Source organism: Conger conger, chromosome 4 (genome assembly GCF_963514075.1).
Source record: "Conger conger chromosome 4, fConCon1.1, whole genome shotgun sequence".
Lineage (NCBI taxonomy): Eukaryota > Metazoa > Chordata > Actinopteri > Anguilliformes > Congridae > Conger > Conger conger.
In genome coordinates, this window is record NC_083763.1 from 1,056,399 (window position 1) to 1,079,332 (window position 22,934).

The 22,934-nt window shown below is 47.5% G+C and overlaps 1 protein-coding gene across 2 annotated transcripts in view; it reads right to left on the reverse strand.

Annotated features, from left to right (window-relative positions):
* Positions 1 to 22,934, reverse strand: part of si:ch211-51h4.2 (uncharacterized) — a 121,351-nt gene that overhangs the window by 14,550 nt on the left and 83,867 nt on the right. For both annotated transcript variants that reach the window (XR_009708642.1, XM_061240638.1), the window contains exons 12-13: positions 21,976 to 22,101; positions 13,432 to 13,474 (exon numbers count right to left, since the gene is read on the reverse strand). Coding sequence is in view for 1 of the 2 variants with exons in the window: in XM_061240638.1 (XP_061096622.1) it covers positions 13,432 to 13,474; positions 21,976 to 22,101 (169 nt within the window). In the remaining variant the exon portion in view is untranslated. The remainder of the gene's footprint in view (positions 1 to 13,431; positions 13,475 to 21,975; positions 22,102 to 22,934) is intronic.

Consider the following 22,934-nt stretch of genomic DNA (forward strand, 5'->3'; position numbering starts at 1 on the left):
CCCCCCCTCCTCAGGGCCAGCAGTAAGCTGAAAGCCCTCCAGCAGGTGTCCTGTAATAAACATATTATTTCCTTATTAAACTTCCGCCCTGTCCCGGTTCAGGGGGATCTGAGCATTGGGCAGCTGCCAGTGGGAGAGAGACGGACGAACACACACACCTCACACAACAGCGTCACCTTTCCCTCACAATTCCAAGGTGATCCGGAATGTTGAGGAAAACCGGATTATGAGCACCTGGGAGCGCCGCCCATGTCGGAGAGACGAGATGCCACGCCCGCTCCCCCCTCACCTCTGTCCCGTTCCTGATTGCTTCGGCCTTGACGGGAAGGTGACAGGTGGCACACAGACGGCACCGCCGCTGAATACGCCCTCACGCACACACCTGGGGCAGCCAAACACCTGGCCTGCTTAACCTCACAATTAGGAAATAATGGAGTGCTCAACTTCTGGGCAACATTCATTTTATGATTTATAATCAGGAATACTAGGGGCGAAGTTAGTCTGCCACCCTGTGCCAAGTGGTATTTATTTTCTGCCCGTCCATGAAAAACTGACACAGAGATCAGCATTAGGGCATCACGTGCTGTCTGGAACAGAAGACCAGTTCAGTGTGTGTGTTTTTCTACGTTCTCTCATTGGACACACACAAACAGGCAAAATGTCACCTACACATAGTAACTACGTGTTCATGTTCAGGGTGTTTCTGATTGGGTTAGGTGAGTATCGCATATTTAGTTTGTCCAGAATCAGTAAATATGAGCACAGGGCCACTCTAATGGTGGCTTGGTATCATTTCATGAAGTATTGATATACATTTTTTAAAATGATTTTACATATTGATTATTTTTATTCACACTCAAATGTGAGCTACCTGTGTTTCCATAAACACCTGCATTGTTCACTAATGCATCTACATTATACACAGTCGATCTCTTTACACAGGAAAAGCAGCTAAATGCCTAAATGTCCAAACACGATTTATGTGAGAAAGAATATACATTTTGTCAGGTCTCCAGGAGAATCATTAATTAAAGTAAACCTGCATGATTCTCCATTCTGGCTCTCCACGCATCAATTACCCCATTAACAACCGTCTGGGGTAACTGCACATGTTCATATTCGATCCACAGGAAGTCATTACTGACTTTATCTGAAACAGTTCCTGTTTAATTGATTTCAAACCTACCCTGAGCAGATCAAACCAACATATCGCCATCATAAGGCATTATCTCACCTGTTCTGACCCAGGGAGCAACATAAAAAAGCAAAAAAGCAGAAAAGCAAAAAAAGCAAAAAACAAAACAAGCTCACAGGAAATGGAACCCCGTTCCGTAGGAGCCCCTTCCAGATTATGCCCCAGTATCCACTCTCTTCCAGATGGAATTTGCCTAATTCCTGTGTGGGCTGGGGTGTTGGCTAACCTGGTGCAGTGCAGATTTGGGGGTTGGCTAACACAGCAGTTTATATACTAGAGCGTGTCTGAGGTGAGTGTATACTAGAGCGTGTCTGAGGTGAGTGTATACTAGCGCATGTCTGAGGTGAGTGTATACTAGAGTGTGTCTGAGGTGTATACTAGTGCGTGTCTGAGGTGTATACTAGAGTGTGTCTGAAGTGTATACTAGAGTATGTCTGAGGTGTATACTAGCGCGTGTCTGAGGTGTATACTAGTGTGTGTCTGAGGTCAGTGTATACTAGAGTGTGTCTGAGGTGAGTGTATACTAGAGCGTGTCTGAGGTGTATACTAGTGCGTGTCTGAGGTGTATACTAGTGTGTGTCTGAGGGGTATACTAGCGCGTGTCTGAAGTGTATACTAGTGTTTGTCTGAGGTGTATACTAGTGTGTGTCTGAGGTGTATACTAGTGTGTGTCTGAGGTGAGTGTATACTAGCACGTGTCTGAGGTGTATACTAGCACGTGTCTGAAGTGTATACTAGAGTGTGTCTGAGGTGTATACTAGCGCGTCTGAGGTGTATACTAGTGCGTGTCTGAGGTGTATACTAGTGTGTGTCTGAGGTGAGTGTATACTAGCACGTGTCTGAGGTGTATACTAGCACGTGTCTGAAGTGTATACTAGAGTGTGTCTGAGGTGTATACTAGCGCGTCTGAGGTGTATACTAGTGCGTGTCTGAGGTGTATACTAGCGCGTGTCTGAGGTGTATACTAGTGTGTGTCTGAGGTGAGCGTATACTAGAGTGTGTCTGAGGTGAGTGTATACTAGCGCGTGTCTGAGGTGAGTGTATACTAGAGCGTGTCAGAGGTGAGTGTATACTAGAGTGTGTCTGAGGTGAGTGTATACTAGTGTGTCTGAGGTGAGTGTATACTAGAGCGTGTCTGAGGTGAGTGTATACTAGAGTGTGTCTGAGGTGAGTGTATACTAGAGCGTGTCTGAGGTCAGTGTATACTAGTGTGTGTCTGAGGTGAGTGTATACTAGAGTGTGTCTGAGGTGAGCGTATACTAGTGTGTGTCTGAGGTGAGTGTATACTAGAGTGTGTCTGAGGTGTATACTAGCGCGTCTGAGGTGTATACTAGTGCGTGTCTGAGGTGTATACTAGTGTGTGTCTGAGGTGAGCGTATACTAGAGTGTGTCTGAGGTGAGTGTATACTAGAGTGTGTCTGAGGTGAGTGTATACTAGAGCGTGTCTGAGGTGAGTGTATACTAGCGCGTGTCTGAGGTGAGCGTATACTAGAGCGTGTCTGAGGTGAGTGTATACTAGAGTGTGTCTGAGGTGTATACTAGTGCGTGTCTGAGGTGTATACTAGAGCGTGTCTGAGGTGAGTGTATACTAGTGTGTGTCTGAGGTGAGTGTATACTAGAGCGTGTCTGAGGTGAGTGTATACTAGAGCGTGTCTGAGGTGAGTGTATACTAGTGCGTGTCTGAGGTGTATACTAGTGCGTGTCTGAGGTGAGTGTATACTAGTGTGTGTCTGAGGTGTATACTAGTGCGTGTCTGAGGTGAGTGTATACTAGTGTGTGTCTGAGGTGAGGTGTATACTAGAGTGTGTCTGAGGTGAGTGTATACTAGAGCGTGTCTGAGGTGAGTGTATACTAGAGTGTGTCTGAGGTGAGTGTATACTAGAGTGTGTCTGAGGTGAGTGTATACTAGTGCGTGTCTGAGGTGAGTGTATACTAGCGCGTGTCTGAGGTGATTGTATACTAGAGCGTGTCTGAGGTGAGTGTATACTAGAGCGTGTCTGAGGTGAGTGTATACTAGTGCGTGTCTGAGGTGTATACTAGAGCGTGTCTGAGGTGTATACTAGTGCGTGTCTGAGGTGAGGTGTATACTAGAGTGTGTCTGAGGTGAGTGTATACTAGAGCGTGTCTGAGGTGTATACTAGTGCGTGTCTGAGGTGAGTGTATACTAGTGTGTGTCTGAGGTGAGGTGTATACTAGAGTGTGTCTGAGGTGAGTGTATACTAGAGCGTGTCTGAGGTGTATACTAGTGTGTGTCTGAGGTGAGTGTATACTAGTGTGTGTCTGAGGTGAGTGTATACTAGAGCGTGTCTGAGGTGAGTGTATACTAGAGCGTGTCTGAGGTGAGTGTATACTAGAGTGTGTCTGAGGTCAGTGTATACTAGAGCGTGTCTGAGGTGTATACTAGTGTGTGTCTGAGGTGAGTGTATACTAGTGTGTGTCTGAGGTGTATACTAGAGCGTGTCTGAGGTGAGTGTATACTAGCGCGTGTCTGAGGTGAGTGTATACTAGAGCGTGTCTGAGGTGAGTGTATACTAGAGCGTGTCTGAGGTCAGTGTATACTAGAGCGTGTCTGAGGTGAGTGTATACTAGCGCGTGTCTGAGGTGAGTGTATACTAGTGTGTGTCTGAGGTGAGTGTATACTAGAGTGTGTCTGAGGTGAGTGTATACTAGTGTGTGTCTGAGGTGAGTGTACACTAGAGCGTGTCTGAGGTGAGTGTATACTAGTGTGTCTGAGGTCAGTGTATACTAGAGTGTGTCTGAGGTGAGTGTATACTAGAGTGTGTCTGAGGTGAGTGTACACTAGAGCGTGTCTGAGGTGAGTGTATACTAGCGCGTGTCTGAGGTGAGTGTATACTAGTGTGTGTCTGAGGTGAGTGTATACTAGAGTGTGTCTGAGGTGAGTGTATACTAGAGTGTGTCTGAGGTGAGTGTACACTAGAGCGTGTCTGAGGTGAGTGTATACTAGAGTGTGTCTGAGGTGAGTGTATACTAGAGTGTGTCTGAGGTGAGTGTATACTAGAGTGTGTCTGAGGTGAGTGTATACTAGAGTGTGTCTGAGGTGTATACTAGAGTGTGTCTGAGGTGAGTGTATACTAGAGTGTGTCTGAGGTGTATACTAGTGTGTGTCTGAGGTGAGTGTATACTAGAGCGTGTCTGAGGTGAGTGTATACTAGTGTGTGTCTGAGGTGAGTGTATACTAGAGTGTGTCTGAGGTGAGTGTATACTAGAGTGTGTCTGAGGTGAGTGTATACTAGAGTGTGTCTGAGGTCAGTGTATACTAGAGCGTGTCTGAGGTGAGTGTATACTAGAGCGTGTCTGAGGTGAGTGTATACTAGAGTGTGTCTGAGGTGAGTGTATACTAGAGCGTGTCTGAGGTGTATACTAGAGTGTGTCTGAGGTGAGTGTATACTAGAGTGTGTCTGAGGTGTATACTAGTGTGTGTCTGAGGTGAGTGTATACTAGAGCGTGTCTGAGGTGAGTGTATACTAGAGTGTGTCTGAGGTGAGTGTATACTAGAGTGTGTCTGAGGTGTATACTAGTGTGTGTCTGAGGTGAGTGTATACTAGCGCGTGTCTGAGGTGAGTGTATACTAGTGTGTCTGAGGTGAGTGTATACTAGTGTGTGTCTGAGGTGAGTGTATACTAGAGTGTGTCTGAGGTGAGTGTATACTAGAGCGTGTCTGAGGTCAGTGTATACTAGAGTGTGTCTGAGGTGAGTGTATACTAGAGCGTGTCTGAGGTGTATACTAGAGTGTGTCTGAAGTGTATACTAGAGTATGTCTGAGGTGTATACTAGAGCGTGTCTGAGGTGAGTGTATACTAGTGTGTGTCTGAGGTGAGTGTATACTAGTGTGTGTCTGAGGTGAGTGTATACTAGAGTGTGTCTGAGGTGAGTGTATACTAGCGCGTGTCTGAGGTGAGTGTATACTAGCGCGTGTCTGAGGTGAGTGTATACTAGTGTGTGTCTGAGGTGAGTGTATACTAGTGTGTGTCTGAGGTGAGTGTATACTAGAGTGTGTCTGAGGTGAGTGTATACTAGAGTGTGTCTGAGGTGAGTGTATACTAGAGTGTGTCTGAGGTGAGTGTATACTAGAGTGTGTCTGAGGTGAGTGTATACTAGAGTGTGTCTGAGGTGAGTGTATACTAGAGTGTGTCTGAGGTGAGTGTATACTAGAGTGTGTCTGAGGTGAGTGTATACTAGAGTGTGTCTGAGGTGTATACTAGAGTGTGTCTGAGGTGAGTGTATACTAGAGTGTGTCTGAGGTGAGTGTATACTAGAGCGTGTCTGAGGTGAGTGTATACTAGAGTGTGTCTGAGGTGAGTGTATACTAGAGTGTGTCTGAGGTGAGTGTATACTAGTGCGTGTCTGAGGTGAGTGTATACTAGAGTGTGTCTGAGGTGTATACTAGAGTGTGTCTGAGGTGAGTGTATACTAGAGTGTGTCTGAGGTGAGTGTATACTAGAGCGTGTCTGAGGTGAGTGTATACTAGTGTGTGTCTGAGGTCAGTGTATACTAGTGCGTGTCTGAGGTGAGTGTATACTAGTGTGTCTGAGGTGAGTGTATACTAGTGTGTGTCTGAGGTCAGTGTATACTAGTGCGTGTCTGAGGTGAGTGTATACTAGTGTGTGTCTGAGGTCAGTGTATACTAGTGCGTGTCTGAGGTGAGTGTATACTAGAGTGTGTCTGAGGTGAGTGTATACTAGAGTGTGTCTGAGGTGAGTGTATACTAGAGTGTGTCTGAGGTGAGTGTATACTAGAGTGTGTCTGAGGTGAGTGTATACTAGAGTGTGTCTGAGGTCAGTGTATACTAGAGTGTGTCTGAGGTCAGTGTATACTAGAGTGTGTCTGAGGTGAGTGTACACTAGAGCGTGTCTGAGGTCAGTGTATACTAGAGTGTGTCTGAGGTGAGTGTACACTAGAGCGTGTCTGAGGTCAGTGTATACTAGAGTGTGTCTGAGGTGAGTGTATACTAGAGTGTGTCTGAGGTGAGTGTATACTAGTGTGTGTCTGAGGTGAGTGTATACTAGAGTGTGTCTGAGGTGAGTGTATACTAGAGTGTGTCTGAGGTGAGTGTATACTAGAGTGTGTCTGAGGTGAGTGTATACTAGAGTGTGTCTGAGGTGAGTGTATACTAGTGTGTCTGAGGTGAGTGTATACTAGAGTGTGTCTGAGGTGAGTGTATACTAGAGCGTGTCTGAGGTGAGTGTATACTAGAGCGTGTCAGAGGTGAGTGTATACTAGAGTGTGTCTGAGGTGAGTGTATACTAGTGTGTCTGAGGTGAGTGTATACTAGAGCGTGTCTGAGGTGAGTGTATACTAGAGTGTGTCTGAGGTGAGTGTATACTAGAGCGTGTCTGAGGTCAGTGTATACTAGTGTGTGTCTGAGGTGAGTGTATACTAGAGTGTGTCTGAGGTGAGTGTATACTAGTGTGTCTGAGGTGAGTGTATACTAGAGTGTGTCTGAGGTGAGTGTATACTAGAGCGTGTCTGAGGTGAGTGTATACTAGAGCGTGTCAGAGGTGAGTGTATACTAGAGTGTGTCTGAGGTGAGTGTATACTAGTGTGTCTGAGGTGAGTGTATACTAGAGTGTGTCTGAGGTGAGTGTATACTAGAGCGTGTCTGAGGTCAGTGTATACTAGAGCGTGTCTGAGGTGAGTGTATACTAGAGCGTGTCTGAGGTCAGTGTATACTAGAGCGTGTCTGAGGTGAGTGTATACTAGAGCGTGTCTGAGGTCAGTGTATACTAGAGCGTGTCTGAGGTCAGTGTATACTAGAGCGTGTCTGAGGTCAGTGTATACTAGAGCGTGTCTGAGGTGAGTGTATACTAGTGTGTCTGAGGTCAGTGTATACTAGAGTGTGTCTGAGGTGAGTGTATACTAGTGTGTGTCTGAGGTGAGTGTATACTAGTGTGTGTCTGAGGTCAGTGTATACTAGAGCGTGTCTGAGGTGAGTGTATACTAGTGTGTGTCTGAGGTCAGTGTATACTAGAGCGTGTCTGAGGTGAGTGTATCCGTCGTGACCTCAGGCTCGTGACTCCAGCTGCACTGTGCTCCGTTGCCGGGGACACCAGGGAGTTTGCCTCTTTTATTAAGCGCTAAATTCCCTCAACAACTCTCCAAGCGCAGCGCTAATGAAACGCACATTGACCCCGGGACACGCTCTTACTCTGAAGTCTCCCACGGCCGGAGGCGATGTCACCCAAAGGGCCGCGCTCTTATTCTGAAGTCTTCCGCACCAGGAGGTGATGTCACCTGAAGGACCATCGCTATAGCGATGCTGCTGGGGGGGGGGGCGGGGCTTCGCCAGGGCCGCTATCCAAGCCACAAGGGAAAGCCACATAGCCCCACAGGCACTCAAATATTCATACTGCAAATGTGAATATGAAATGTGTCTGGTGTCTGCTGGGCGGTCTGGCTGTCAGCCACTGTGAAACAATCAGGAAACTAGCGTCAGCCATCAGGCGCAATGCAGCGTGGGATGCGTATCTGGTCTCCAGTGAAGATCGATGCATGAATGAGGAACTGCAAAGTCAAGTACATTTTCCTTCAGACGTCTGTCAATAGGAAGCCATAAATTAATGTGGAATAAACACAACAGAGATCTAGCCGTTAGAATGTAAGAATATAAAACACCTTCATTAATGCTCTGAACAAGAATACGAGTGGAGTGGTCTGGAGTGGCTATAAAACAAAACTATAAAACTTAAAGTGATGTTATAAATATAATTACACATGCCGTATTATTATTATTATTATTAGGGCAGTGGTTTCCAACCCTGTTCCTGGAGGTCTACCATCCTGTTGGCTTTCACTCCAACCCTAACAAAGCACACCTCATGCAACAGCTAGAGATCTCATCGAGCTACTAATTAGTCTAATTAGGGTTGAAATTAACAAGTAGAACAGGGTTGGGAATCGAGAGTTGTTAACGTGTTGGAGTTGTTAGCGTGTGGTAGCATGTGGGCTGTGTTAGTGTGTTGTAGTTGTTAGCGTGTGGGAGTTGTTAGCGTACGAGAGTTGTTAATGTGTTGGAGTTGTTAGCGTGTGGTAGGGTGTGGGCTGTGTTAGAGTGTTGTAGTTGTTAGCGTGTGGGAGTTGTTAGCGTACGAGAGTTGTTAACGTGTTGGAGTTGTTAGCGTGTGGTAGGGTGTGGGCTGTGTTAGTGTGTTGTAGTTGTTAGCGTGTGGGAGTTGTTAGCGTACGGGAGTTGTTAACGTGTTGGAGTTGTTAGCGTGTGGTAGGGTGTGGGCTGTGTTAGAGTGTTGTAGTTGTTAGCGTGTGGGAGTTGTTAGCGTACGAGCGTTGTTAACGTGTTGGAGTTGTTAGCGTGTGGTAGGGTGTGGGCTGTGTTAGAGTGTTGTAGTTGTTAGCGTGTGGGAGTTGTTAGCGTGTGTGGGCTGCAGTCTCAGTATTGAAATATCAAATCTGAGGCAGAGATGGCTGAACAGCAGTCCCACTCAAACGCACATCTTCAATCTGACAATTCAAAAACAACAACATCAAACACTGTGTTTGCAGACTGGTGAGAGCTCGTTGAAAAAGAGAAGGGATTCATTACAGAGACAGCAAAAGAATGTGCAGAGTAAACCAGCACAATATCTGCCGCCAACTAAGCATGAATTATTCATCATACGCTGAAGCAGTGATCTCTGCAGCAAGGCGCCTTTCTGTGACAAAATGAAAGGCAATAATTTGGGTGAAAAATGTTCTACAGTATGATCAGACACGACTCAACGAGGCAAAAGGAAACAATTGATTATGACACATGTAAATTAATGTTTCCAGGATAAACCTGAAAAAAAGGATCTTGCTTTCAGAAACGAAACAAGTAACAGTGAGTGTGAATAAGCCAAACATAGCTGGCTATAGTCCCACGTACACTGCATCTGCCTACACACAGGAAATGACACACACAGGTGTATGCAAGCAGGCTCCCAAATCTTGCCACAAAATGGCTTCCGTTCAAGAGACTGAGGAAGTGTTATGGAATTAAGGGGAAAGCGGGGTTGTGTCGGAAATATCCGCAGCGATACATTATTCATCAGGGCTCCCGCCTCGCCCCTCTGCGCTGGGTTTGGGAACGCCAGCCTTGGGAACGATACGGGAAAAATGTATTTTTCACAGCAAAGCCTGGAATGGCTCAGATGTGAAAAATTGTTTTCTTGGAAAGGGTAACGTTTAATCTGAGCGTTAACTTATCCTGAGCTGAGAAACAGTCCCCTGGCGGCACCGCAGAAGAGAGCACGCCCCAGGTGGAGCGCTTCCCACAAGACAACTTCAGAAAACATTCTACAAGAAGAGGGGAAAAAAACAACGTATTGCCTGTCTAACGAACGTGTCAGTAACATTCTGCCTCAGAGCACTGACATGTGGGCGGAGTTTCTGCCAGCGTAATGTGGGAGGGGCCTGTTTGTCATGGGAGGGGCCCGTTCCAGTGGGCGGGGCTTCTGCTGATTGCCTGTGGGTGGTGTCAAAGGGGATCACACAGCAAGCTTATGCATTTCGCTGCATGATGGATAACCTCACATAGACCACCCTGTTTACTGACCGAAATATCAAAATCCCTGCCTTATGTATTAATGGGTGCAGATCTTATTGTGGCTACACCCACCAACCATCCGGGTCTGAGTCATGTTCCTTAACCACTAGGCTGTAGACTGACCCTGAAAACCGAATGCATGTTTCATTCTTCCTGAAAAATAAATGTGAAAACTAAAACCATTCATTTAGATTTCCACTTACTTGTGTTCTTGTACTCATTTAATGTAAGACAGATAACTACCCACAAAACACAAAATTAAAAGATAATCCCTATCTAAACTATGGGCTGAAATTTTCAAAGATAATTGATAGACAGAGAACCTGAAAGGGACACAGTAGACAGTGTTGTTTTAATCCATTAATATTATAATTCCAGTGTGAAAAATATGTGGAAAGGTCCTCTTAATGTTTATGAAGACAGATGTATCTTCGAATAAATTAAGCCTGCCAAAAAAGCGGACTTTGATGAGACACTTACTGGCATTTAGCAGACGCTCTTAAGCAGAACGACTCACAGTCCAAACACAAGTGCCTCACACAGAGGGAGGTTCAATCCCAGGAGACACAGCGAGCGCGAAAACCGCCAGCTCGATCGACAACCTGTCAACCAACCTGAACAGTAAAGGAAGTCATGCAAATAGGAACAAAACTACTGCAATGAACAGCAAACTGCATGAAATGAACAAAGGCAGTGGCAAGAGATCCAACCGGGCATATCTAGGATTAAAAACTCAGGGGAGAACTGAAGACTGATAAACTCGTAATTTCTCAGTAATGCGCCAAACGTGCCAAAGTATTTCTGCACACTGCAGAGTGAGAATCCAGAACTGAACAGGGTAAGCTGGACTGGTGCTGACATGGCGGTGGATTTGAACCAGAATTGAAGCAGGCTAGAAATGCCTCGTTTACACAAACACATCTACCTTTTTACGGCTTGATTTTACCCATGATTCAGCTCAAATGCGTCCAATAAAACTGTAAACAGAAGCCACATTTTATGGACTGGCAGAAGCAGGAAGTCCAGGGGCCAGGAAGTAAAAGTCCTGCCGTGAGTTCTGTCCACCATGCGACCTTCAGAGCCAGGATTCTGCCCCTCTGGGGTGGTCATTATGCACAGACAGGTGCACCTGGGTTTGGGTTTACAGGTCCAGATCCAGGTCCAGGTCCAGGTCCAGGTCAACCCCACAGTCACACACACGGGCCGGTCTCCTCGCACGCTCTAACAGTCCAGCAGGCCTCTCCGCACACAGAGAGTCTTCCCCGGCTGCTGCTTCACAAGGACTCTAATAAACACCCCCAAATCTCACCTGCCAATCATCCGCCAGGCAGCAAGTGGCTTAGGAGTCCTTCGTCCAATCACCTGACAGGTATTAAATGACTTAGCATTCCTCCGTCCAATCACCTGACAGGCAATAACTGACTGTGCATTCCTCCATCCAATCACCTGACAGGCAGTAAGTGACTGAGTATTCCTCTGTCCAATCACGTGACAGGCAGGAAGGGACTGTGCTTTCTCCAGTCAGTGATCCAGAGCAGGCTGCTTCATGCCCTCTCAGTGCTGTTATAAAACTAACCTACACTGTACTATACTAAACTAAACCATACTCCACTATACTATACTATACTCTGTGCGCTGCACTGTAAATATGACCACCTGATCATTCTTATTCCACCAGTAACACATAATGGGTCTTACCTCCGGTCTAGAAATCTTATTTTACAGCAGAAGATGAAGTCAATAACAACACAAAAAAATGTTTTATGCTTTTATTGCTCTAGGTCCAGGAGTGAGGGCCCCAGCACACCCTGCAGCTCTCCAGGACCAGGAGTGAGGACCCCAGCACACCCTGTGGCTCTCCAGGACCAGGAATGAGGACCCCAGCACACCCTGCGGCTCTCCAGGACCAGGAGTGAGGACCCCAGCACACCCTGTGGCTCTCCAGGACCAGGAATGAGGACCCCAGCACACCCTGCGGCTCTCCAGGACCAGGAGTGAGGGCCCCAGCACACCCTGCAGCTCTCCAGGACCAGGAGTGAGGACCCCAGCACACCCTGTGGCTCTCCAGGACCAGGAGTGAGGACCCCAGCACACCCTGTGGCTCTCCAGGACCAGGAATGAGGACCCCAGCACACCCTGCGGCTCTCCAGGACCAGGAATGAGGGCCCCAGCACACCCTGCAGCTCTCCAGGACCAGGAGTGAGGACCCCAGCACACCCTGTGGCTCTCCAGGACCAGGAGTGAGGACCCCAGCACACCCTGTGGCTCTCCAGGACCAGGAATGAGGACCCCAGCACACCCTGCGGCTCTCCAGGACCAGGAATGAGGGCCCCAGCACACCCTGCAGCTCTCCAGGACCAGGAGTGAGGACCCCAGCACACCCTGTGGCTCTCCAGGACCAGGAGTGAGGACCCCAGCACACCAGGACTGCTGCATTGCATGTATTTGGCAGACACGTCTATCTGTAGCGCCGTACAGTACGTGCATACCGAAGGTCATCAGAACAAGTACAGAATGCAGGTCAAGCTGTGGGAGGGGCAGTATGTTTCAGCGCTAAGGTTAGCCCTCGCTGACAGCACACTGGGCTGGTCTCAGTCACGGGCACCGGGAATAAAACCACGCCTCTGTAGGAGGGAACCCTTCAACCGGGGCGAGTCGCCTTCAACCGGGAGAGCTAGGATCTGCCGAGCGTTTTTTCCCCACACAAAACTCCGCCAGCCCACTCATATTGGTAATTAAGCCTGCAATTCTGCCCCTTCCGCTGCCAAACAACTTTCTTGTTTCTTTTTTTAGCCTCAGGCTGTGGCAATTAACCACAGCAAAGCACATTCCTGAATAGGGGAGAGGAGAAGCCACAAACAGCGCTGGACTGACGGCCAGGTGGGGGTGACGCAGGGCCCAGGCACTGGCCAGGCACTCATCCAGAAATAAGATGAGTATAAAAGACACTCACAACGTCAGCATCCGACAAACCCTCAGTCCAGTAAATTACACCCAGCTGTGTCTCCTTCCCCTGCCTGTGAGTAAACGCCCTAAAGGGGAACCTCAAATGCATCCATGTGGGTAAAATTGTAGAAAAGATGGCATCTGAGCAAGTGAATCCCACAATAAATATGCGCCAAACCACAACAAGCAGCAACATGCGTCCTGCCAAAACAATGTCTGAACCAAAACATCCGCACAGATCCCCACCGATCCCCCATCAGGGTCTCGACAAGCTGCAGTGTCAGCACAGTCATGGGCAGCAGGGGGCGCTGTTCCCCACAGGACTGATCCTAAATACACCACAGCCAGCTGCCCCCTAGGAGTGCCCTGAGATTAACCACACTGAGACTAGCACTGGGTAAACTAGCATTTAGATCAGCCACACATACTAGTACTGGTTACGCTAGCACGCTAGCTACATTAGCCAGTCACAAGTGAAGTAGCTTCACAACAACAACAAAAACAAACTATTGCCATCTTTTTTATGTGGTCTGTTTATCATGAGTACCGGTAGCCCATATCGAGCCTATATGAACTTAGCTGAAACGCAATTAGCAAGTTAAATACTTCCTTAAATGTGTATTTGCGCTCAAAGGATCTCTCTTCACGTCCTAGTGATCTTCATATCAGACTCGCCGGAGATGAGAAAGTGACAGCTGGACTTCCAGCGCTGCACACGTCACTCAGGCGAGCGGTTGAGGGCACAGCTTACCTTCGTCAGTGGGATGGTAGCTATCTCCCCGGCTCTCTCCGACCTGCGACAAAACGGAAAACGAAAACCTGAGTGAAACATTTCAGAAAAGCGTGTCTAACTTTGGCGGCGCAACAAAGCCAGCCAGGCATTTCAGTATGAGAGGCGGCGGTGGGCTAAATTAAGAGGCAGTTCATCCTGTGTGTGTGAGAGAGAGAGCATAACCGGAGAGATTGAGCTGCACAGAGAAGACATTGAAAAATCGAGTTTGAGAAACACTACGGCGTTCAGCTGATGCCGTTGAGAGAAGGGTGAGATTTATCTCTTAACGTCAGTAATGCAACTTGAACGAAAATAAAAATGTGAAACGCGGTAACATAGAAAATATTAATGCGGATCATCTGTTTTTCCCCGAGGATTCAGCGATCTGTAGCGAGACAGTTTATCTGTTAAAACGAACAGCACACCGGCTACACTTCGCACACAGTTAACAAACCGTTTAAACATTTTATTCTTTTCACGCCACTGTACGCGCTCGCTTAGCAGACATGCCTGTTGTAGTTTCTTGGGGTTTGTGCTTCTTTTCTTTTTTTTTTTTTGGTCACCGAACATAACATGGCCTTATGTTACACTGTCACACACAAGCAAGCTCATTTTCACACAGAAAATCCGCAAACAGCAAGGCAAGAGATGGCAGCGTTTGGGGGTATGAACAGAGTGATCGCCTCGTTCACAACAGCTCCAATTAAAGGGGAAATGCGCCGCGCGGAACATGAAAAGGAGCCGTAACCATGGGGCCTTCCGACGAGAGCGGGGAGAACTGCAGATCTCTTTCATCCTCTCTCCAGCCGACTACTCACGTCCCCACGGCAACCGTATTTGCACATTTTAGTTTCTGGGATACGGGAGACAAGGAGGCATGATGCACCCACAGAAACTACGATAAGCGTTCACTGGCAGAGCCCAGTCACTAGCCTACATGTTGAGAACTTGAGATCAGGACCTGCGAATAATTATTTGAAAGATTATACAAGCCAGTCTGGAGCTCATGAATAATAATAATAATAATGGCTTTAAGGTGACGCGGAGAGCAGATGTTACAGAACAGTTTTTGTGTTTTTTCTCTTGCCAGTTCTCCTTTGTAAATGAACAGAAGCTTTCGCCTAAAAAGCACAGCTTTGAACCTGATCCACAGTAAGCAACAAACTTCTTACACCACAACTCCCTCTTTCACTGGAAATTAAATAAACAAATGATGAGGACACTTGGCTTTTGGTCTGGAATTAATATCTCACTGTCTGTGAATGTGGGCGGTACGGATGGTGCAGTGGGTAGCACTGCCGCCTCATAGCAAGGAGGTCTTGGGTTTGAATCCCCGTCGGCCGGGGCCTTTCTGTGTGGAGTTTGCATGTTCTCCCCGTGTCTGCGTGGGTTTCCTCCGGGTACTTCGGTTTCCTCCCACAGTCCAAAGACAGGCTTTGCAGGTCAGGCTGATTGGAGAGTCTAAATTGCCCATAGGTATGAGTGTGTGTGTGAGTGAATGGTGTGTGTGCCCTGCGATGGACTGGCCTTTCGCCCAATGTATGCTGGGATAGGCTCCAGCCCCCCTGCGACCCTGTTCAGAATAAGCGGGTGAGGATAATGAATGAATGAATTAATGAATGTGCATGTGTCTCACACTGTCTGTAATGTGTCTGTCAGCCCCTGAATCTGGTGTTCAAGCACAGTTAAAGCCCTACTGTAGCAGTGTGGCGTGTTATGAAGGCACAGGTAAGGCCCTGCTGTAGCAGTGTGGCGTGTTATAGAGGGGCACAGGTAAGGCCCTGCTGTAGCAGTGTGGCGTGTTATAGAGGGGCACAGGTAAGGCCCTGCTGTAGCAGTGTGGCGTGTTATGAAGGCACAGGTAAGGCTCTGCTGTAGCAGTGTGGCGTGTTATAGAGGGGCACAGGTAAGGCCCTGCTGTAGCAGTGTGGCGTGTTATAGAGGGGCACAGGTAAGGCCCTGCTGTAGCAGTGTGGCGTGTTATAGAGGGGCACAGGTAAGGCCATCCCCTCTGTCCCTCTCATATTTAAAAGGTTTCTTAATCGCCACGGGGACTTTTATCAACTTCCTGAGAAACTCACTTTCCACTAAAGTAAAAAAAAAAAAAATACAGAATTACTTCACAGACTTGGCAACAGGCTATATCCAAGGCATTTGGTGCGTTGTGCAGAGAAAGCAGAAGCATTTATCTAAATGGAAAAGTGAGGAAGTTGAAGCTAAGTTTAAGATAAGATGTGGTAAAATGGAATTCCATCGAACACTCATCTCAGGCATCAGGCAGATCTGCTCATTTAGTCCCGTTTCCTCTTACGGCGAACGAGACCACCCCAGACCAAATACAATTCTTTTGGATTCAAATACTTTTCTGTGGTTGATTGATCAAATCAGGAGGACCAGAGGGCGGGGTTAGTAGTTTTTTACTTCCGAGGATCCAACTTCCAGTACCCCAGACACCGGTGAAGTAACGTACGTACGAAACGTATTTCAATCCAAAACATACTTCACCCAGGTCTGGACCGCACAAGCTGAACGTTCTGAAAGCCAGATGACAGCAGCTCATGAATACATCTCATTTCCCTACAGTGTGAAAAGCAGTCCGCTACATCATTTCCTGCCCGATACATCATTTCCTGCCCGATACGTCATTTCCTGTCTGATTCCTGCACCACCATCCTCCCCTCCCATCATTAGACTGCTGCTCTCCTGCCTCTCACATGTTGGACAGCGTACAGAACCCCGTCTGTACGAGCGGAGCGCGGCTACACCAGAGCCGCTAGCCGGGACCACACACCGCGGGACTAAAGACCAAGCGGGTATTCCCAAAACAGAAGTGATTTGGACCACAGGTTCCTAACTGTGTTAGCGGCTCAGGGATTTTACAATCCTGAAAGAAACGATAAGACTTCAGGACAGTCGTGTTTTGGATTCAGATGAAGAGATGAGTGAGCGAGTCAGAAGATTCTTCTGTTACACTAGGACACATTCCCTCCTGTTATGGCAAACACACGCAGGTTTTGTCTGTTTCTACAGATCATTGACCAGCAGCACGTCTGAAACACTCTGCCTCCGAGACGTTTGGAATTTAAAATGACAGAAACAGCCTGTTACTAAAGCAGGTATAAAACCATCCTGCCTGTCTTTTTACTTATTCTTTTGATACCTTACTTGAAGTATATTCTGTATGAACAGTGCCTGAACAGGATACGCCACCCATCAACTCCCATCAACTCCCAGCAGCTCCCAGCGACTCCCAGCGACTCCCAGAAACTCCCAGCAACTCCCAGCAACTCCCAGCAGCTCCCATCAACTCCCAGCAGCTCCCATCAACTCCCATCAACTCCCATCAACTCCCAGCAGCTCCCAGCGACTCCCAGCGACTCCCAGAAACTCCCAGCAACTCCCAGCAACTCCCAGCAACTCCCAGCAGCTCCCATCAACTCCCAGCAGCTCCCAGCAACTCCCAGCAACTCCCAGCAACTCCCAGCAACTCCCAGCAACTCCCAGCAGCTCCCATCAACTCCCATCAACTCCCAGCAGCTCCCATCAACTCCCAGCAGCTCCCATCAACTCCCAGCAGCTCCCATCAACTCCCAGCAACTCCCATCAACTCCCATCAACTCCCAGCAGCTCCCATCAACTCCCAGCAGCTCCCATCAACTCCCAGCAGCTCCCATCAACTCCCAGCAGCTCCCATCAACTCCCAGCAACTCCCATCAACTCCCAGCAGCTCCCATCAACTCCCAGCAGCTCCCATCAACTCCCAGCAATGCTCAGCAACGCTCAGCAACACTCACTTAAGTACAATCCCCACAACGAACAGTGCCACAGTAGCCCTCATGAAGAGGGCTCTCTGATTACATTATTGGCATTTGGTAGACACTCTTATCCAGAGCGACGTACAACAAAGTGCATACCCATAACCAGGGATAAGTTCGCTGAAAGACCCTAGAGGGAAGTACAATTTCAACTGCTACCTGATGGTTTATTATATTGTATGAATGTTCACCGTATTGCCCAAACACAGAAACCCTCCTCCCTGAGTTCCAGCTGCCTCTTTAAAATATGCATTAGCTGACGGATGTTGTACAAGGGAGAGCTGTGGCCTTTTGCCGCAGATGAATGTCTCCAGGTTTTAATGATTTCCGTTGAGAGGAAGCGGATCCGGGAGAGCGTGTTCGGCGCTGCAGCTCCGGCCCGGTATCTCTGGCCCGGTATCTCTGGCCCGGTATCTCTGGCCCGGTATCTCCGGCCCGGTATCTCCGGCCCGGTATCTCCAGCGGTTCCTCTCGGCTGAGGAGCGTGAGGCTCAGAGTGGGCAGCTCAGAGCAGGACCTCCAGGGAAACGAGCCCCCTGATGAAATCATTGATTGGATGGAGGGGTAGGCGTTGGTGTTGGTGTTGAACTGTGAGGTAGGGGTCCTGGTTTTACAGGTAGATACATCGTATCTTGTGCCTTGCACTGTGTCTGACCATTCCCCCAGCACCAAAAAAAACATCCCAGGGTTCGATTTTGTTACACCTGTGATTTCAGCGACCAGTCGCGCGTGAAAACTGAGGCTGTGGCATGTTTCACACTGCTTTCACACTGCTCTCTCTCTCTCTCTCTCTCTCTCTCTCTCTCTCTCTCTCTCTCTCTCTCTCTCTCTCTCTCTCTCTCTCTCTCTCTCTCTCTCTCTCTCTCTCTCTCTCTCTCTCTCTCTCTCTCTCCTCTCCTCTCCTCCCTCCCTCTATCTCATCCCTCCTCCCTCTCCATCTCTCCCTCTCCTTCCCTCTCTCGCTTTCTCTTCCCTCTTTCTTCTCTGTCCCTCTCGGGTTTATAATCAGTGTTTCTGTGTCTCGGTGCGACACGCTGTATGAGTGATTCATGGGCTCTGCCAGCCTGGGGAAACAGTCCAGCCCCTGGCCCCTGCACCCCCACACAGACCCTGCACCCCACACAGACATGCACCCCCACACAGACCCTGCTCCCCCACACAGACCTGCACCCCCACACAGACCTGCACCCCCACACAGACCCTGCACCCCCACACAGACCTGCACCCCCACACAGACCTGCACCCCCACACAGACCCTGCACCCCCACACAGACCTGCACCCCCACACAGACCTGCTCCCCCACACAGACCTGCTCCCCCACACAGACCTGTACCCCCACACAGACCTGCACCCCCACACAGACCTGCACCCCCACACAGAGAGCATCTGTCCCCCCCCCCTCCCCTCACAGTATGAAACCCCCGCGTTCCCCCGGCAACCAAAAGCAGCAAATGACCTCATACACTTATTTAAAAACTGTAATATTTTGGTATTTCGATTAAAATAGGAAAGATTTATATTCCAAATATCTATTTTCCTGGTTTATTTATTTTTATTACATATTTCTTTTTTTGGGGGGAGGGGGGGCAGATTTGGAGGTTATTATGGAGGGGCAGTGCTGCAGATGTGGGAACATTACTCACGAGGCAAGAACACTGAACTAGCAATGCAGAAATACAACTGCCTGCTAGGCTCAACTCAATTTTTAAAAAGCCATTTGCCAATGATGATTAATTTCACTCTAAGACATTGAGTTAGAATGACGGTATTTTGATACATCACATCTATCCCTAACAGATTAGAAGACAGCCAGAGAGAAGACACAGTTATAAAAAATGATTAGAAATGGGGGGAAAAATTACATAAAAAAGGGAAAACTGAAATAATTGTTAACCTCTTGCTGTCAGTACAGTTCCATGCTAATGCAGGCAGTGTCCTGCAGAGGGCAGTGTTGCTCTTTAGAAGCCCAGCATCCTGACTGCAGTATTTTTTGTTAATTATAACACAATAAACCTTTCACCATCACTTTGCAAATATTTCTTGCAAACTGTGTATTTGTAAGTTGACTGTCACAAATAACTAGGAAAAAAGCACAAAACTTGTAAGAACCTGAGCAAAATAAATAAATAAAATAAAATCACAATTGGTTATTAGATTCAAACAGAAAAAGATGTGTTCTCTTTAAGCGTATATTATTTCCATAACACAACACTCACTGCGTCAGCTGGTGACACATCGTCATGAAAACTAATTATGACGGGGTGGTGACATACTCAAATTGAACTGTTTGTGATTGGATTCACTGTTTATTAAATTTGTATTCCGTTGCTCCAGGCAACAATATTGGATATGTCTGAAAAGCACTAAAGCGCTGTTTGTGTAGACCTTATGCCAATTAACACGTACAATTAACACCTGATTTATATTTCATTAAGGAGAACAGAAATAACTTGTTTGTGAAGAAAACAGGAGTTAGCTGAGGCTATGCTACTCTTATAGCGAGGGAAATATCGAATTTCATTGTTTGCATCACGTTTTAACTGCGAGGGAACTGTGGGTTAATCGTATTCACATGGTGTTCAACAGAAATCCTTTCTGCTCCTCGACAATCTCAATCCACAGACAGTGAACAACAGCCCCTCCATCAGGCCCAGGGGACGAGCTGCTTTCAACACATAAAATAACGCAGCCGTACTGTGACCAACACAGATCTTCAATTAATCTAAATGTTATAATTAATCAAAAGCAATGAGCAGAAAAGGACAAAACCTGCTTCCCTCAAACAATTATGTACTATCTCTGATCGATAGGTACTATCTGTGATCGATTATGTACTATCTGTGATCGATAGGTACTCTCTCTGATAGATAGGTACAATCTCTGATCGATTATGTACTACATCTGATCGATTATGTACTATCTCTGATCGGTTATATATGGTCTCTGATCGATTATGTTCTCTCTGGTTGATAGGTATGATCTCTGATCGATTATGTACTATCTCTGATCGATTATGTACTATCTCTGATCGATAGGTACTATCTGTGATCGATTATGTACTATCTGTGATCGATAGGTACTCTCTCTGATAGATAGGTACAATCTCTGATCGATAGGTACTATCTCTGATCGATTATGTACTACATCTGATCAATTGTGTACTATCTCTGATCGATTATATATGGTCTCTGATCGATTATGTACTACCACTGATCGATTATGTACTATCTCTGATCGATAGGTACGATCTCTGATCGATAGGTACGATCTCTGATCGATTATGTGCTATCTCTGATCGATTATGTACTATCTCTGATCGATAGGTACGATCTCTGATCGATTATGTACTCTCTCTGATCAATTATGTACTATCTCTGATCGATAGGTACGATCTCTGATCGATTATGTACTCTCTCTGATCAATTATGTACTATCTCTGATCGATTAGGTACTATCTCTGATCGATAATGTACTATCTCTGATCGATAATGTACTATCTCTGATCGATAGGTACTCTCTCTGATCGATAGGTACGATCTCTGATCGATAATGTGTTTCAGCTGAAATCACAGCACAGGTTTGGGAAGGTAAACTGTTTCTTTTGAAATTGTTGAATACTGTTGGAATGCTTCTTTATCCAAAGCGACTTACAAATAAAAAAAAAATGGTTGGCATTTATATAGCGCCTTTATCCAAAGCTCTGTACAATTGATGCTTCTCCATTTACCCATTCATACACACACTCACACACCGACGGTGATTGGCTGCCATGCAAGGCCCCAACCAGCTCGTCAGGAGCATTTGGGGGTAGGTGTCTTGCTCAGGGACACTTCGACACAGCCCGGGTGGGAGATCGAACCGGCAACCCTCCGACTGCCAGACGACTGCTCTTACTGCCTGAGCCAATGAGATGACTGCTCTTACCGCCTGAGCCAATGAGACGACGGCTCTTACTGGCTGAGCCAATGAGACGACTGTTCTTACTGCCTGAGCCAATGAGACGACTGAGCCATGTCGCCCCTACATAGGTTCTTCCACAAGTTAAAAACATCAAATCCATAAATAGCAAAACACGCATTAAGAGCTGTTTCAAACAAAAAGACAACAGTCATCGTAAGTGAAACAGAGCAATCATATAACTGCCATTCTCATACAACTGCTCTTTAAAAGGCCCATTTTAAAATACAATTTGATTTAATTTAGCAATCAAGTTCTTGGTAAACCAAGAAAAAAACTATACCCGCACCTTTAAACAGACCACTACTGTGAGCAGAACGAAGGCTGTTGGAGTGCTCCCTCGTGCTCAGTGCTGGGGTCATTAGGTCTTCCTCCAGTGTGATGGCCTCGTTCACCACCCCACACTGTGAGCTGTGGGCTCAGTCCAGCCCGTGGGTCTCTGCAGCATACAGGCAGCCTAAACTACACGCCTGGAGGGTTGGTGGTTGTAGGCCGGCCTGTAGCGCAGTGGTTAAGGTGCATGACTGGGACACGCAAGGTCGGTGGTTAGATCCCCGGTGTAGCCACAGTAAGATCAGTGCAGCTACTGGGCCCTTGATCAAGGCCCTTAACCCTGCATTGCTCCTGGGGGCATTGTCCCCTACATAGTTTAATCAACTGTAAGTTGCTTGGGATAAAACGTGTCAGATAAATAACTGTAAGGTACAGTAACTGCCAGAGAGTCTCTGGAGTAGATGACTGTGTACTCACTGCTCCAGGGACACATTGGAGTAGATCAGTGTGTACGTTGGCGGGGATGCACTCTTATTCCAGATACCGTCTTCTAAGGCTTTCTGAACAGACATCTGGGGTACGATCTCCAACACAGCCCAGCACCTGGGAGAGAGAGAGAGAGGGAGGGGGAGAGGAGAGAGGGAGAGGGGGAGGGGGAGGGAGAGAGAGGGAGTGAGAGGGAGAGATGAATAGATGAGTGATTGAACTTGTTCCACTCTCCACTGCTCTGCTCTCCCTCCATACAGGAATGTGCCCTGACTGTGTGAATGAACACAGGCTGAACACAGACTCCAGCCCTGTGTGCTCAGGTGGGAATGAACACAGACTCCGGGCTGAACACTGATCCCAGGCCTGTGTGCTCAGGTGGGAACGAACACAGACTCCAGGCTGAACACTGATCCCAGGCCTGTGTGCTCAGGTGGGAATGAACACAGACTCCAGGCTGAACACTGATCCCAGGCCTGTGTGCTCAGCTGTGAAGAGTCACTCTCATCCTGAGATGAAGCTGCAGGGAGTCGGACTGAACAGCGCCGCCCAGAGGAGAGAGGGGAGTACTGCAGTACTGACACACATCACAATAATACACCATGCACACACAATATATACCATTTCAGAAAATATACACATCATAGTTTTAAAACCCCATGGATTAACTACAATAATATCATACAGTGCGTGTGTGTGAGTGTGTATGAGTGTGTATGTGTGTGTGTGAGGGTGAGCGTGTGTGCGAGAGAGAGGTCAGAGGTCATTGTGGGTGGAGGGGGTCAGAGGTCATTGTGAATGGAGAGAGGTCAGAGGTCATTGTGAATGGAGAGAGGCCAGAGGTCATTGTGGGTGGAGAGAGGGTTCCTGCAGGAACTGTCCATCAGACCTGTGCTCTGTACAGCATATGTCCCACAATGCACAGCTGAAAGGAGCCAGCCTGCATGTGG